The sequence below is a fragment of the Ambystoma mexicanum genome, chromosome 3q (genome assembly GCF_040938575.1).
Source record: "Ambystoma mexicanum isolate Mex_15411 chromosome 3q, UKY_AmexF1_1, whole genome shotgun sequence".
In the NCBI taxonomy this organism is placed as follows: Eukaryota; Metazoa; Chordata; class Amphibia; order Caudata; family Ambystomatidae; genus Ambystoma; species Ambystoma mexicanum.
In genome coordinates, this window is record NC_090926.1 from 1,117,531,811 (window position 1) to 1,117,549,887 (window position 18,077).

Consider the following 18,077-nt stretch of genomic DNA (forward strand, 5'->3'; position numbering starts at 1 on the left):
GCATTACAATAATCCAGACGTGAGTTGCTGAGAGTCCCAACAACTGCTGCACGATTCTTAACTGGTATGAACGGGAGGATCCGTCTTAGCAGGCATAGAATGCAGAACACTGATTGTACCTTCGCACTCACCTGTACTTTACTCCCCATGTCCCCAAATGCAAACTAGATTTTTTATTTTCGGTGCCAAGGCCAGATGTGACCCTAGAAAACAAGGAGACGGAGGGCTATAGTTTTGTAGTTGATGTTTGGGACCAAACAGTGCTAACTCAGTTTTTCCAGGGTTCAACAATAGCCGGTTCGAACACATACATACTTGAACTTCCTTTAGAAAATGCCCCACCAGCACCCAAGTCTCCTCCGTCCTCTCAACTCAGACGAACACCTGGGTCTATTTTCTCATGTAACATTTTTATGTTACCCTTTCTACAATTAATGGCTGGTGGCAGTGGTTTACTTTTTACTACCATTGTGTTTTTACCGCAGGCTGCGTTCGCAGTTGCAGTAAGGCACGCATGGGTGCCCATTTTGTCAAAATGACCCCAGTCTTTTTTCACCATTTCTTGTTGGAAAGTTCCTTCCCGAGATTTACTCTGTGTTCCAAACCAGGTTTGGTCCCTTAGTTCGTTGAGTCTTTAGCAGGATTCACAAGTGAATCCCGCCTCTGGCTCCAGTATGTCTGGCAGTGCAGGAAGTGAGGGAGGTGGCCAAAACCCCCTGTGCTTAATCCCCTTGGTTACAGAAATGCACCCAAAGGTGATTGGACGGCTAGGCTGGAATGAATGGGAGAAACCTGCATAAAATACAAGGCCTTTTTGGCTTGGAAGGCAAGAGTCGACCAAAAACTTGGAAGAGACGCCTGCTGCAAGTCCTGGACCATTGGTTTGCCCGGTGAAGCCCTGCTGCTTTGCTGAAGTTCCAAATTAGTTTCGACTCGAGAAGCCTTCTCCCCCCTTGGGTTGTTGGGACCAATCAACCTCAAAGTGAACTCGTCGGGACATCCTCTCTGAGCTGGCTGTACTGCCACTGCTGCTGGAGCCGAAGTGCCAGGGAGAGGAACACCAGATCGAGTGCATCCCTTAAGTCGGACCTGAGATCCTCTGGACTTCCCTGAAGCAGGACCAAGCTTGAGCCACCTCAACAGAGTGCAGGACTCCAGATGCGAGGAAAGTTTGAAGTGGTAACTGAGAACCGCGTTGTTACTATTTGCTATAGACGCGAGGGGCTGAAACCGCGAAGTGCCGCTGAATTGAAGTTTAACCTTTGCTGTCGCTGACCTTCCCATTGTGTTGCAGGAGTCCCCAGAAGTCCTCCCTTTTGTCCCCACGACTAAGGCACAGTAACAACAGGATCTGCAGAGCCACACAGGAACAGTAGGCAGATAGAACCATTTCTTCCAACCATAGATACTGTACACCTAAGAGGACTTAACTTGTTGTGTAGCCTTACTTGCTCTCAGTTGATATCGGTCTTGGTTGCCATTGTAGAGTTGTTTGCAGCTTTACCCATCACAAGCCTCCCAGCTTCTGGCCATTCAACTGAATCTTATTTCTACAAACCTTTCTAAAAACATTGTGCAAGTCCTTTAGTAAACCTCAAAGAAGACCTTCAACTCCCCCAGGAAAGGGTTAATTTACTCTGAATAGGAAGGTTTAAGAAGTACTTGTCAGTTTATGAATTGTTAACCTTTGTTTTATTGCTCTACCTAACCCTTTGCACCCAAACACATAATTGCTCTGAATGTACTAGTGATAAATCAATGACCAGTGTCCTAGCTACTTAAGTCACCTGAGGGTGCAAGAAGTGTGAGTGCCATCCCCAATGGGTATAATCTGATTTAGAGAAACAGAGTGTGTTTTGAAGTGTATTATAACTGTTACCTATTTTGCTCCCTTCTGAAGGCTTATATAACTGACGGTTAAATAAAATAATTGTTTAATCAAGAAACCTTAAATGTGTTTATTTGAATAACTGTCACTGTGAAACTCTGTTACAACCCTTCTGCTCACATTGACCCCTCTTGAGATAAGCCTGACTGCTCAGCACACACCAACCTGTGTAGTACAGACTTATACCAAAGGTTGGGTTCCTATTGCCAGGAGGTCAAGGTTGCTGTAGTCTTCCAAAGGATACTGCACACAATCTTGCCTAACAGGGGAGAATTGATTAATAGAACATCATATCTTAAGAAGAAACATTTGGACGAATTGAAAGCAATTGAAGCAACCTTATCTCGTCTACACCAAAAATATGAACGATAAGCAAAAGCAAAGGATAGATTATAGATGACTTAAGTTCATTTATTTGATTTATTTCATTTGATTATACCCCCAAAACCCTGGGGTATCACGGTGTAGGTTACAAGGATATTTGGTTTCTTACATGATACAAGAATATTTACAAAACATAGCTTGGATTACAGGAAAAGTTACGAATTCAAACATGTTATACAATTGCTTACATAAATGACATTAAGGTACAATAATGCTTACTTGGTTGCTGCCTGGGAAGGTGGTTAATTGGCTGCTAGGGGAGCTCTCGGAGATTAGTATTTGTTAAAGAGCCAGGTCTTTTGTAGCTTTTTGAACTGGAGGAGGGAGGGCTTGTTGCAGATGTTGGGGGGTTAGGGAGTTCCATATTCTGAGGGCTGCTACAGGGAAGTTGCCGTTGCCTGACCTGGTGCTGTTGAAGCAGAAGAGTGTTGGTATTAGAGCGGAGTGTTCTAGTGGTGGGTTTGGTGCCTGTTGGGTGAGGCATTTGTGTGTGGTTGTGAGCGTTTTATGTAATATTCTCCCCTGGATGGGGAGCCAATGGGCCTCTCTTCTGTAATGGGATATGTGTTCCCTCTTGTTAATGCCTAGTGCTGCTCTTAGCACTTGTTCTGTAGAAGTTGCAATTTGTTAAGGTTTTTCTTTGAAGTACCGAATAAGAGGATATTGCAATAGTCAATCTTTGCTAATATGAGGGCCCTTGCTATGGTGATACAGTTTTGAGGCGTGAGAAAATGTTGACTAAGAGAGATGAGTTTGGCAGTATATGAGGGGGAGGATGCGAGGGCGTTGACGAGCTTGCTCATGGTGAGGCTAGAGTCAAGGTTGATGTGAAATGGTGAATGGTGATTGGGGTGCCATCGCTATTTATAGCAGTGTAATCGGGGGGGGTAATTTGATAAGGCGGGCAGGGGCGCGGCCTACTATTAGCATCTCTGTTTTTATGTCGTTAAGGCATAGACTGTTGGTTGCCATCCAGTTCTAGATAAGGGGAGTAGATTTTGTTTATACTGATGGTGTCTTGTTCGATGTTGCCTGCGATGGGGATGAGTATCTGCGTATCATCCTCAGAGTTGGTATAAATTACTCCCATAGCATCCAGGGCTGTAAACAGTAATTTGGTATGGGTATTGGGATAGGCATGAACCTTGTGGTACGTCCATAGGTACTGGGATGTGTCGGCTGCTTCATTGCCGATGGCTACTCTAGATGTGCAGTCTGACTAGAATGATTTAACCCAGGATGTTGCTTCTTTGGAGAAGTGGAAGTTGTTGGCTAGAGTTAGGCATAGTTTATTATGATCCACTAAATCAAAAGCCGCCGACAAATCTAACAGTAGAGGGATGTATAGTTTGCCTGAGTCTCTAATGGAATCCATTTGGTTTTTTAGGTTCAATAGGGCAGTCTCCGTACTATGTCTAGGGCGGAAGCATGATTGTCTGTCTCCTAGTAGGTTGTTGTTTTCAAGGCAGGATTGGACTTGGGTGTATGCGATCTTGTCAATGATCTAGAGGAGAAAGGGAACTGGTTTAATGGGTTGGTAATTAGTGGGGATGGTGGGGTCTAGGGTAGGTTTCTTGAGGAGGGGTGTGACCCAGGCTTCTTTGATGCTGACAGTGATGTGGTTAGTGCTGAATGAGATGTTCAGGAAGTTGGTGATGGTAGGCGCTAGTGTGGGGGCACAGTGACTAATTCGGCGGGAAAGCCATCTCCTTTACAATTGGAGGGTTTGAGGGAGGCTATTGTTTTGAGTACTTGAGAGTTACTTACTGGTGAGAAGTGGAATTGGGGTGTGTTCGAAGGTGTGAGTACCGCGTCAGTGGTGGAGTGCTCACTGTCTGTGGTAATAATTTTCTTTGTAGGGCAATTTTGTTTTGGAGCGTGTTTATTTTATGCTAGTGCGTCCTGAATATTGGTGCTCCATGATTTGCTTTGCGACGACAGGGTTGGGGGGCAGGATGGGTGTTTGAAGTTCTCTGATAATTGTGAATAGCTCTTTGTCATATCCAATCTATTTCAAAGTGCAAAAAACCTTAGCAAATGAAACAAATTTGTTGGCAGAACGGGGGTCTCTTTCACAAGACAAATATTGGGATAAAAGTGGGCGGCTACTAGCTAATAAATTCAATGGGATAGCGGGAAACTCATTTATTCAGGGCATTGAGGATGAGCATGGCCATCTGATGTCGAGAAATGTCGATATACAAGTGCTTTAAAACATTTTATGAGACAATCTACGGCACAAGCATCTTCCTTGCATTCTGACCTAGAGGATTACTTTTATTCTATAGACATTGCTAAACTACCAGAGGATAGCAGGTCTCTAGATGTTGAAATTGAAATGAGTGAAGTTGTGTTGGCAATCTAACAACTTAAGGAGGGAAAAACCCCATGGATGGCCTACAGATAGAATGTTATAGAAAATGTACTACATTTCTAACGTCCATCTTCTGTAGATTATTTCTCTTTTGTATACAACAGGGGGAGATCTGCCAATCAATGAGTGAAGCTATGATTATGTTGATTCCAAAGGAGGGGAGAGACCATAAAAATGCGGTAACTACAGGCCCATATCCTTACTGAATGTAGATGTGAAAATATTTGCTAAAATAATGGCAAATAGATTGGAAAAATAATTCATCAGTAACAAGAGGATTTATGAGAAATAGATTTGGATATGACAATATAACAACTATTATTTACATGAGGCTGCACCAAAATGAACTCAAATACAACATTAGTTTTCAAGGACGCGGAAAAAGCGTTTAACAGAATAAGTTGGACCTTTTTGAAGTTTACAATGCAGAAAATGGGATTTGGGAACAGCTTCCTTGCAAGGGTCAATTGCCTTCAGAATACAGCAAAAGCACCTATTTGGGTGAATAATGAATTGGCTGACGCATTCACTCTAACAAGGGGAACGAGACAGGGTTGTCCCTTATCGCTATTTATTAAATGTTGCTTTAGAGCCATTGATAACTTATATACTCAATGAATCAGGGGTTTGAGATTTGGACTCAAATAAGTCAAGGTGCTCTCTTATGAAGACGATATGGTGGTGATCCTTTCTAACTCAGAGGGAGGTGGTGCAATTTTTGAAAAAAACTTTTGAAAAGACGGGTAAGCTCCTAAAATTAATTGGGGCACAACGGAAGTGTTTCCATGACTTGCAGGAGAGGAGATTTTTCTAATTGGAATTGTAAACAGTGTGAATCTCATGTGAAATATTGAGTAGTTTACCCGATTAAAGATCTAAAGAAGGTGGGGTTTAATGTGAAAAGATTAGCGGAAACCTTAAATAGAGACAGAAGGAAATGGGAACAGCTGACCTTGGGGATTTGTGCAAAGATCAATGCAATTAAGATGTCCTGTTTTTCCAAAAGTACTTTATGTTATGCAATCCTTACTTCTAAGCTTCTAAAAACAAAAATGATAAAAATAATAGATTTTTTCAAGAACTTCTGAAAAGAAAAGACCATAGATTCCAAGATTCATTTTATGACGCAGTACTAAGGAGGGGTGTTTTGGGTATCTGGACCTTGAGAAGTATCATAAGAGGGTTCATATTGAAAAAGACAGCACTCTATGTCACCAGAGAATGATTGTGAGCCAACTTGGCTATCAATTGAAAGGGATAGATTATCTCGATTCAAGTTAAATAATATCTATTCAATGGAGATATTGCATCGAGGAGCTGGCAAATTACCATCTGTTGTGGCTGTTGAAATTATTTGGTGGTTGATTAATATCAATGGGAATCTTTATTTAAACTAGAAGGCCTCTATTTGGCCCAATCCTGGTCTATAGATTGTAAATAAAACCCTAAATTGGTGAAGCTGGATCTCGAAAGGGATTTGAAGTGTAGGAGATACAGTACGAGATGGGGGGATACTAACGTTTTGAGGAACTGCAAGGGGTATTTCATTTAGCTAATAGAGCTAAAAACAGATTTGTAGAACTAGAATCAGAGACTAAATATGTTATCCATGCCGTTAGAGAAAGAACCAAAAGGTTGTGGTATTTCTTTTTACCTTACCACGTATGGTATCCACTTACTTAAACCTCATGCCAATGAGTTGTTCCGTTACTGATACTTGGAGAAAGTTACTGGAACAATGGGAGGAGGAAGTGAGATGTAGAGGCACAGAAAGGCAATGGGGACAAATGTGGTGGGTCGGCTGTAAGAGTAAGTTGGACCTAAAGCTGAGAATCATACATCAAAAAATCTTAGGACGTCTGTATTGGACGCCAGTACACATGTGCAATTTGGGTCTGATTGACAATGATGTATGTTGGTGATGTGGTAAGGAGAAGGAAACACTTATTCATATGCTGTGGTACTGCTCTCGAGATCTGGAGGGAAGTGTTGGACAGATTGGATGCAATATTATCAATAAGTTTCCCCAGGATGTCTCTACAAGTGCTATTGTCATCAAATAAGGTGCGATGTGAAATTGCTAAACAGTTTGAACAATGGATTGACAAAATACTTGTGATCGCAGCAAAGCAGGTGTTGAGAGTGTGGAAGACAAGGAAAAAACTACAATTTGAGAATTGGATAAATGACATGCCGATATTATCAGAGTTTGAGTGAGATTTGTTTCAGAGGCAGGATAGAGAAGAAAGCTACTTGAATCTCTGGATGCCTTTACTGACTTACATTGTGGATGAATGTTTGATTGGTTTATGAGCATCTTTAATTGTACTGAGTTGATGAAGGAGTTCATAAATAAAACATTGGAAATCCTTTTTTTGTGTTTTGTTGTCCTCATGATTGTTTGAATGTCTTGTGTTACTGTTTGATGTACAAAGGTATCTTGTTCTTAAGGCGACTATGTATATGAAGGAAGAATCTTGCTCTGATTGAAGGAATGTAAAATTGATTTAATAGGGTTAATATTGATTTGATATAGTTGCATATGCAGTAATGTATAGCAAAATGATAACATTGTTCAAAGAGTTCACAGTTGTAATCTTTTACCTCTTTAATTTGAAAGCATGAAATAAAGATGCTCTGTTGAATGGAATACGAGAGATAACCCCTAATTCTAACCCGTTGTTCCCAATCTGTCAGGAGTGACTCCTACTACCCTAGGGCTTGTGCAGAGAGATTACCAATCTCACTAAGGTATTGTAGCATAATATCATGGTCTACTATATTGAATGCTGCTGACAGATCTAATCGGTCGCGATATATCCTACTAAAGAGATCGTCCCACACGGTCAGCAACGCCGTCTCGGTCCCAAAACCAGGTCGAAACCCTGACTGAAAAGGGCCCAGCAAGGCCTCGCTCTCCACATACTCATGTAGTTGAAAAGTAACCAGAATTCCTTCCTCGACACTGCTCCTGAAGAGATCCCGTCCATTGTCCTGCCTTTCGGCATCAGACCAAGGAATCCGGAGGTCAGATCCAGAGCTGCAACATCGCAGAGCATCAAGCACAAACGTTTTCTTCAAACCTAAGTTACTGTGGGGGGGAAAAGGTATTGCTAACCCTACTCCAGAAAGTCGCTCCAGAGCATGGGAGTGCACGAAGAGGTGTCTAGGGTAACTTCCTTTTACCTGTGGCTCAAGCCCTTTCAAGGGTCTCCAACGTTGGTTAAGCCTTCTTGAATATTCTTTTCTAGAGACTAGAAAGTATCGATAAGAAGTTTTGACTTCTGCTGCTTTTTAAGGCTTTAAGCCTCTTTCTTCCAACTGCCTTTCAACTAGAGTTCCGTTTTGGACTTGCAATTACCAACTAAGAAGTGGCCTTTTGAAAGTTATGAAACGTATATTTGTGTGTTGGTTTAGAGTGCAAAGTATTGAACAGGGACTCTTGTGTAAATATGAAATCTATATTTTACCTGAAATGTATGTGTGTTTCTTTGATGTGCATTTCTATCTAAGTTCAGTGTACGCTCACATCTTCCTCTTAAGATAAGCCTGACGGATATTCCATTCTAACAAGATCTCTGAGTAGTACAGTGATGCGAAGAGTTGGGGGATCTACAAGCCACTGGGATAACTCCAAGTGGGACTTGAGAAAAACTCCCTTAACAATTTGGAACAAAGTACTTTTCACAAACGTTAAAAGGGTGGAGATAGAGGCACTGGTAAGCATTGTTACTACTCACCACCAATACTCCGATTTTTCCTCAGACTTGGCAGGTCAAAGGAGGAGCGTTGGTGGTAGGTTTTCCTGCCGTTGTTTTCGGTTCGAAGTTTGCCAGGAGCTGCGGGTGCAAGCAAAGTTCTAGTCGGGTCAGGAGCTGTGTGCAAACCTTTTCAGTGGATAAATGAATCATGCATTGGTGCAGTAATCCTCAGGGCACTCAACAAGATCAGGGAAAGCTGGATTCAACAACAGCCACTGAATCACTGCGACAGCGGACGCCTCAGTAGTAGAGGTCGTAAGAAGCCTTCTACTTCCGGACCCTTTGATGCTGGAACAAAACTTTGCAGGAAGGTGATTTATGGGATTAGCTTGAGACCACTGAAAATCCAGGTGAAAACGCGGAACAGCAATGCTTCTGGAACATTAGACCAAAATGGAGTTGGTTGGCCCAAGGACACTTTCCAAAGACTCCCAACAGCAGGGCCACAAGAAGACATTGAGACTGTCTGGTCCCACCAGTCCAAAGGGTCAAAGCATCTGCGAGGGTCTTCTGAGATCAGTAGCCTGACAGGGCGCCACTGGGACAGCAGATAGGCCTCTTCAGGATGGGCCCTTGGGTCTTCCTTCATCTGCATAGCTACACAGCATACTTGGCTCCTCTTCAGTTCTGCTGTAATGGCTGCAGGACTCCTCCTCTTATACTAGGTTCAGGTGAGCCCAGACACTCTGCCCAACCAATAGAAATATCTGCCCCACACCCATGCACCAGCAGTGGTCCAATCAAGGACCATTGTGGGGCAAACTCATGCATACACTTCAGACACATCAAAACCAGTTTGTGGATTGGGACCAGTCAGTCCCAACCGACTTCCTGGCTTCCAACACAAAACAGGGATTTTCTGACCTGTTAAGGCAGGAAGCAGGCCAAAGAACAAGTGAAAAAGCTTGCGGCCAAGCCATATTAGGACACTAGCCACGCGAGAAGACCAATTAAAAATACAGTACACATGGTAAAACATTGAACTGCTGCCACAAGCTTGTCTTTGGGCACATTTCAAAGTAACCAAAATCCCTGGATTATAGGCCTAGGGAGATTCAAAAGTATCCCCATTGCGTTGCATTGGAAGATGGATTGTGCAATATGAAAAAGTTCTCCAAAACAGCTGAAAGATAAAAAGAAAAAAAAGAACCAGTTTCCCAGTACCAACGGTTTGAAGGACTGGCCAGTTTCTCCATAACAAGTGTGCAAAAGGCCAGTGCTGAAGGCTTCACTAGACTGTAAAAAGTGAGGATAAAGTGTACAAACAAAAGCAAAATGTTACGTGGTCCATAGAATATGGAGAGAATTACCCAATACAGCCATTGGGTTTTGACTAACCTCATCTGAAGGTCTTCCTCGTTTCCCATAAATAGGGTAGGCATCCCAAAATTCTCCCACCAGTGACTTATTTTAGAAATTCATCTCAACATACACCTTACTATAAAACATGACAAAGTGATATGAGTTTAACTGAAGAGATTTAAAAAAGAAGATTTAAAATGCAACACATTTCCTTTCTTTGTTGATTTACCAAGGAGTCTTACCTGCTTTTTAGTTTGAATGTTTTGCTGAGGCGGTGACTGATGGACCAAGCCCTGGAAAGACGGCATTGGTGGTGAATGTATCAGAAGAGGGGAAGGTGCTTCTCTTAAGTGACCTGGAATAATTTAGCCTCAATTAGTTAACGCTACTTGGGTTGAATGAATATGTTAATCTAATCATTTAGCAAGTGTCGGTACTAAACAGGTGTCTCAGAACCAATAACAAAAGCTTGGATTTGGCCATAGACTATGGCACTCTGGGCTGGAACTGATCATTTACATATAGTCTCTACAAGCCCCAAGAAGTTCATAGAATTTCAATAAACTTACCACAATAGCTCCAGTTCACAAAGTCCTATTGTCAAGGTAGAATTTCATTTTTGGGGGCCAACTTCCCCCCCTGATACCCACCCCAAAATGATTGGTTTCCTTCATGTTCTGACTGTTCTTTGGTGGTAAAAGGGACGTGTTCTGAATCCATTTTCTGTTGTACTGCCATTAGTAGCACATATAGCAACCAAAACAGATGGCCTTTCAAGCCTGCCCTCCCTCCAATTTTGGGTCCAGGGGAATTCCAACAGGGAGGGGAGGGAAGTGAAGCGATTGGAATCAGATGTACAATCTGTTGCTGGAACTAGCTTTCATTCTTCTGGAAGTGTGTCCTCAAGAGACCTACATCAGTACCTGCTGCATTTCTCTGCTAGAAAGGGTTGCGCTCAACTCTTGAACCTGATCGGAATCTTCCTTGCATCCGCAGCTCCTGCACATCTCCTACTGGACCCAACAATGCAAAACCAACCTCTAGAGACTCCCATTCAAACTGCCAAGTACTTTGGGAAAACAGGAGTAAGGCCGGTGAGTAGTCACAATGCTTACCAGTGCCCCTGTCTCCTCCATTGTAAAGTTGATTTATACTATTTATTGCTTTTTAAATGTTTATTTGGAAAGATATTCTAAAAGATAATAAAGGTACTTTACTTAGCTGTTAAAGTCCTGAGAAGTCATCAGCAATATCTCTTAACTTTGTCCCCTCTCCGAAAGGAACTTTTGGGTATAAGGCTGCATTCAATTTAGGGTTGGACTGAAAGGGAGGGCTCATTCCTGTGGACTGGTTGCTAAATTGCTTAACCACTTACCTTCCTTCCAGGTGTATATGTGAACTGTATGCATGGTTATAACCAAATGGGACTGTATACATGTTTTATATTTGGAGTTGTGTGCGATTTACCTGCTTTATTTAGTTTGTTTTTGGGCCTACAATATATATAGTAGTTTTGTACTTACCTGTCTAAGTAGAATTATCATCATTAAACCTGTATTCAACTGTTTAGTCTTCTGGTACAGCAATCACAAACATTACACAGATTCGATTAAAAATCAATAAAAACAAGCTAAAACACATAACAGCAACGCAATTCAAGAATCTAGAAAATTGTAAAATGTCACATATTATAGTAGCACTATACGTCGATTTAGAACTATCTTTAAAAAAAGAAATAGCATACAAGTCGTATTACAGACAAAATCGAGCACTAAGATTGCAGTGCCCAACATCTTTAGATCTAGGCTCATGAATACATTTTGCTACTCAATGGACGCCTAACATTTCTGTTTATTTACAAAGTTTAATGGTTTCATCAGCAGTACATATTTGAGCCCTTAAGAATACTGGTTTCAAGTATGTTGCCTTTAACTGTCGATAACTAACACAGGAGCATAAAATGGATCAATGTTTCTGCTCCCTGGCCGTAGACCAGGCATGTATCAGTACAGGGGACTGCCCAAGTATGGAACAAGTTGCTTACCTGTAACTCCTGTTCTCCAGCATGAGTCTTACATGGATTAACGTGCTCATAAATATTTCCAGTCAGGCTGGGTATCTTCGGTAACATTGAAGCAGTTTCGCTTTAAAGCTAAAAACTACTGGATCCCACCAACAGGAGAGCACTGTAAGTGACGCTCTTCCGCCGCTTGACACTAATTTCAGGCATTTTGTGTGGGAAATCCTCCCCAGGAACGAACAATCGAGAGGATTCTGGTACAGATATAGTTGGTGAAGTTAAAGCTTGGGGTGTCGCACGAGGGAACTTACTGGCATCAGTGGAGCAGGCCCCGGGATGCCCGCAGGTGATGGATGAGACCTGGAGGAGCGAGAGGTCTCAGATGGCGAGGTGAGATCTAGGCTGAGCTACTGAGAGCCGACTCCCTGCGCTGAAGGAGAGGGGTGTTGGGGAGAATTCTCTGAAATGTGCTATTTCCCTTCTACCTTAGAGACCCCTCCAGCTCTTTTGCTTGACTTTAGAACTTAATTATTTCTATCCTGGAGAGAGTGAGACCTTTTTCCCACTCTCATGTGTTTTTGTTTGATTTGAACTCTGCGTTTTTTGGTTTTGGTGTCTGACAAACTCCATAGGCATCATCTTTTTACATTGCGACACACAACACCTTCAGTGCAGTGTCACATAGAAATCCTTTGGATTCCTGCCAAGGTTTAAATACCTTCTCTTGGTGAAACTACTGTTTCTAAGAGCAGTGAAGTGAAATTGACTTTACTTCTATTTTGTAACTTTTTAGACCCAGCACACACTATCTTACAATAGGGTGCTGGAGGGGTTACTTGGTATAATCACCTTTTGTCTATTTTTTCTCTTAACATTTTTATGTTCCCTTTCTACAATTAATGGCTGGTGGCAATGGTTTACTTTTTTCTACCATTGTTTCTACCGCGGGCTGCAACTGCAGTAAAGCACCCATAAGTGCCAATTTTGTCAAAATGGCATTGGTCGTCTTTTTTCGCCATTTCTTGTTGGAAAGGTCCTTCTTGAGATTTACTCTGCACAACAAACCAGGTTTGATCCCGTTGTTCATTGAAGAAATCCAAAGAAGAACTTGGAAGAGACGTTTGCTGCAACTGCTGGACAGTTGGTTTGCCCAGTGAAGCACTGCTGCAGTGCTGAAGCTCTGAATTCGGAAGAATCCCTGCAAAGGACAACTTCTCCACTTGGGTTGGTGGGACCAATCGGACCCAAGACAAACTCATCTGGAAATCCTTTCGGATCTTGCTGTACTTCCATTGCTGCTGCAGGAACAGATTGCCAGGGATAGGAACACCAGAATAGAGTGTGTCGTCTTTAAGTCAGACCCGAGCTCCAGGAAGATCCACCGGACTCCCATGAAGCAGGACTGACCAAGCATGAGCCACCTCAACAGAGTGCCAGACCCCAGATGCAAGGAAAGTCCATAAGGTATCAGAGAACCGCAAAGTGCTGCTGATCTGAAGTTTGCCCATTGCTGCCGCCGACCTTCAAACCGTAGTGCAGGAGTTCCCAGAAGTCCTCCCTCTTGTCCCCACAACTGAGGCCCAGGAACAACAGGATCTGAAGACTACAACAGGAACAGAATCCAGCTGGAACCAATTTCTTCAGACCTAAGGTGCTGTAAAACTAAGGGGGTACTACCTCTCAGTTGAGACTTGCCTTGGTTGCCTTTGCAGAGTTGCTTGAAGCTTTGCCCTTCACAAGCCTCCCAGCTTGTGGCCCAACAGTGATTTCATTTTCTACTAAGATTTCAAAAACATTGTGCAAGACATTTTACTTACCTTCAAGAAGAACTTCAGCTCTCCTAGACTTTTGCTCAACTGACATTGGCTGTCCTGGTTCCCTGAAATACTCCAACCTCTGGCTTTGTGCTTTCACTCTTTAACTATCCCTCCAAAATGTCACACATTCTATAACTTGTGTAGCTGGGAAAGGGCTCATCTAAATTGCATGGGGGGAGGGGCTTCAAAAGTTTGTACAAGCTTAAGAATATTTGTTAACCATTGTTTCTTCCCTCTAACCGTTTCCTTTTAAACACCAAACTCAGTATTGCTCTAAATGTGCCAGTGATATATCAATGTCCACAGTGTCCTAGTTATTTAAGTCATCTCAGGGTGTAGGATGTGTGTGTGCCATCCCAATTGGGTATCTACTAAGAGTGTGTGTATTTTTTAAGTATATTTACAGTGTTACATATTTGCTCCCTTCTAAAGAAGGTATATGCAAACTGACTTAAATAAATGTTTAATCAAGAAAACTTGAGTATAGGTTTTATTTGGATACTTGTCACAGTAAAAGTATGTTACAGCCATACAGCTCACATTGACCCCCTCTTGAGAAGCCTGGCTGCTCAGTTAATCTACCAACTTGTGTAGTACATGCTTATACCAAAGGTTGGGTTAATTATTGCCAAGAGGACAAGGCTGGTGCAGTCTCCCACAGGGTACTGCATCCAATTTTGCCTAAAAAGGGGAAAAGTCTGGCTGGTGAGGAGTGTAGTGGACGGCAGGAGGTACGAACCCCAGGGCAGCGAAGAGGTGATAAAATCCAGTGCCGTGATAGGAGAGGTGGAGACTGGCTTCGCCTTGGCATTGGTACTGTATAAACATGAGAAACAGGAACGGATGCACTCAGCCTGCAGGGGGAATAAAGAGGTAATCTGAGTGTGAGCATCAGGGGGACAGGCGATCAGGGACGCAGTGCTCCCCCCGTCAAAGGGAACTATTGATATCCCACCAGGTCGGTCCTTTCAGGAGCAAAGTACAGAGGGGAAGCCAGCAGAAATCTAGCATGGAAGTGGCGGTTGGCCCGGGGCAGAGACTTGGAGAGGGCGAGTCAAAAGGTTGCCTCTATGCAGCAAAAGCCCCAGCGTCTGCGCAAAGACAGGAATTAAGCCACCACTGCCAGAGTCTGAGTATTTAGGGCTCTGGAGCTATTGAGTACAATAGGGGTCACAAGCTAATTCCCTCCACCTTAGATATCCCTAGGAACTTTGCTGGATTTTGAGGACTTGATTTTTTTAACCTGGACAGAGCAAGACCCTTTTTTCTTCACTCATGTATTTTTATGTGATTCTTTAACACTATTTCTTTTGGTCATGGAGTCTGACAAACTCCATAGGCATCATCTTTTACATTGTGTCACACAGCACCTTCAGTGCAGTGACACAGGGAAGTCTTTCAGGTTTCCTAAAGGTTTGAACACCTTCTCTGGGATAAACTACTGTTTCCCAGAGCAGTAAAGTCAAATTGAATTTACTTACATTTGTAGCGTTATAGACCCAGCACACACTATATTATAAATATGGTGCTGGAGGGCTTACCTAGTATCCTCTTTGCACAGTTGTTGCTAGGGGCAGGGGGATGAGGGAGCTATAGCACCAGTTCTTTTGGTTGTAGCCCTGGATAGAAGCTCAGAGGCTACAACCAAAAGGCTATAACTAGCCCCAAATCCCCCTGTCCAGAAACTAGCTTAGCCCCTGATCTTTTCCAGACCTAGCAAAACCCCTGCACCTTTGTCTAGCTTCTGATGTAACATTTTGAATGTTACCCTTTTCCTCACTGAATGGCTGGTGGCAGTGGTTTCATTTTAACTACTGTGGTGTGCAGTTGCAGCGAGCTGCGTTCGCAGCTGCAGTAAAGCACCCAAGGGTGCCATTTCTCTCAATGGCCCGGTCTTTTTTTGCCATTTCTTTGTGGGAAGGTCCTTCTTGAGATTTACTCAAAATACAAACCAGGGTCGGTCCCATTGTTCTCTTTGCCTTTGGCAGGAATCACGAGTGAAACCCGCGTCTGGCTCCAGGGTGTCTGGGGTAGGCAGGAAGTGAGGGAGGTGCCCGAAACTCCCTGTGTTTAGTCTTCTAGGAGACTCAAATGCACTCTGTGGCGATTGGTTGGCTGACTGACTGGAAAGGACAGCCACCCTGCTGGGTGACTGACAGCTAGGCTGGAATGAATAGGAGAGAAATGAATAAAAGGCAAGTCTTTTGTCTTGGAAGACAGAGTCGACCGCTGGACGAAGGCACCGAAGAAGAACTTTAAGAGGACGCCTGCTGCAACTCCTGGACCGTTGGTTTGCCAGGTGAAGCCCTGGTGCAGTGCCGAAACGTCAAGTTTGCATCAACAGAGAAGCCCCTGCAAGGACGACTTCTCCCCTTGAGTTGGTGGGACCAATCAACTCCAAAGTAAACCACCTGGACATCCATCTCGGAGCTGGTTCAATTTCCAGAGTTGCTGCTGGAAACCGTGTAACCAGGGACAGGAACACCAGATTGTGTGTGTTGCTTTTAAGCTGGCCTAGAGCTTCAGGAAGATCCTCCGGACTCCCAAGAAGGAGGACTGACCAAGCCTGAGTCCCCTCAACAGAGTGCGGGACCCCAGAAGCAAGGAAAGTCCATCTCGACAGCCAGGAACAGTGGTGTTGCTATTTGCAGTAGACGGGAGGAGCTGAAACACTGAACAGCAACTAAAAGTAAAGTTTGCCGGTTGCATGTTTTTACTGTCCCAGTGCATTGCAGGAGTCCCGACATCCTACCTCTTGTCCCCACGACTGAGGTCCACGAACCGTGAGATCTGCAGAGCTGCACAGAAACAGAAGTCCTCAGCTGCATATTTTCTTCATTTCTAAGGTACTGTAAAAAGTCAGAGAAAACTTACCTCTTACTGTGGAGTGCTTGCAACTTCTACAACTCACAAGTCTAATCAGCTTGTGGCCCTACATTTTATTCTTCTTTTCATCAAAGACTCCAAAGAACTTGTGCAAAGACTTTTCCATTTACTTACCAGAAGTGCTTCACCCTATACAAGACTTGCCTGCAGCGACTCGTCCACCGTCTTGCCGAACAAGTTGTCCCCATCGAAGGGCTTGTCCAATACCCTCGTCTGGACGTCCTGACGGAAGTTGGTGGCCTCGAGCCGACAATGGTAAACGCTGTTGCCCATCTTGCGGAACCCGGTGTCGGCGATGTCCGTGGCCACCGTGATGGCATGGTCCGATGCCACCTCGCCTTCTTGCAGGATTTCAAGGGCCTCCACTCTCTTGTCGCCCGGAAGGAAACCCAGGAGAGGGGCGATTTTAAACCACAGCTCCCTGTCGTAGCAGGCCACGATGCGTTATTCTTCTTTTCATCAAAGACTCCAAAGAACTTGTGCAAAGACTTTTCCATTTACTTACCAGAAGTGCTTCACCCTATACAAGACTTGCCTGCAGCGACTCGTCCACCGTCTTGCCGAACAAGTTGTCCCCATCGAAGGGCTTGTCCAATACCCTCGTCTGGACGTCCTGACGGAAGTTGGTGGCCTCGAGCCGACAATGGTAAACGCTGTTGCCCATCTTGCGGAACCCGGTGTCGGCGATGTCCGTGGCCACCGTGATGGCATGGTCCGATGCCACCTCGCCTTCTTGCAGGATTTCAAGGGCCTCCACTCTCTTGTCGCCCGGAAGGAAACCCAGGAGAGGGGCGATTTTAAACCACAGCTCCCTGTCGTAGCAGGCCACGATGGCGAGAGCGTTGGTTGCCTTAATGATCGTCACTACGACGGGATGACCCGTCGTCCCATGGCGTCTAGCTTCTTTCCCTCGCCATCTGGTGGGGAAGTGGAAGGCTATGCCGGCGACCCTGCACATTTCTTCCTGGCCGCCGCTGAGACCACAGAGTCCGGGGACGGCTGCACTCTGAGACACTTCAGTGCAGAGTCTGGAAACCGGCATTTCTTCTCGTACCGGTCTCTCTTAGCCAGGACCGAGGATGGGTTCTTCAGGAGGGACAGCCCTTCGTCCCAAATGTCGTCCAACAGCAGGATCGAGAGCACGGTCTTCCTCTAGGCCTCTCATCGTTGATGAAGGAATCCCTCCTTCCGCTTTTCCTCAGGGTTGACCTGCATCTCCGTGCACAGGGTGTGCAGAACTAGTAGGATGTCCTCTGACCTTTCCATTAGGTGTGGAGGCGGTTGCGACGGTAACTTTGGAAGTGGCGTGGTGTCTGGTTCCTCAACGCCCTGTCGTTCCTCGTCGCTCTCCCCATCTGCCTTGTCGGGGTCCTTCCCGTAGGACTTGGCCTCGACACCCTTCTTCTCAGGTACTATTCAGACCAGCATGAAAGCTCTGCCTTCTTCTCGGCCAGGGACGACGGTCTTGGGGAGATGGTCGGCATAGTCTTCATGGGAGTATTCACAATAGGCACAAAGGACGATTGTCACGTCTCCTACACCTAACACCCCCTCTGCAAGTGCCACACCCCCACCCTCTTGCCGTCCCACTCGCTCACATACACACCCGATTGCACGCACGTTCATGCGCCCGTTCAGTCATCAC

The 18,077-nt window shown here is 44.4% G+C and overlaps 1 protein-coding gene across 2 annotated transcripts in view; it reads right to left on the reverse strand.

Moving 5' to 3' along the window:
• Positions 1-18,077, reverse strand: part of BRD4 (bromodomain containing 4) — a 1,521,397-nt gene that overhangs the window by 350,700 nt on the left and 1,152,620 nt on the right. For both annotated transcript variants that reach the window (XM_069603884.1, XM_069603885.1), the window contains one exon: positions 9,952-10,064. In XM_069603884.1, coding sequence (XP_069459985.1) covers positions 9,952-10,064 — 113 coding nt within the window. The remainder of the gene's footprint in view (positions 1-9,951; positions 10,065-18,077) is intronic.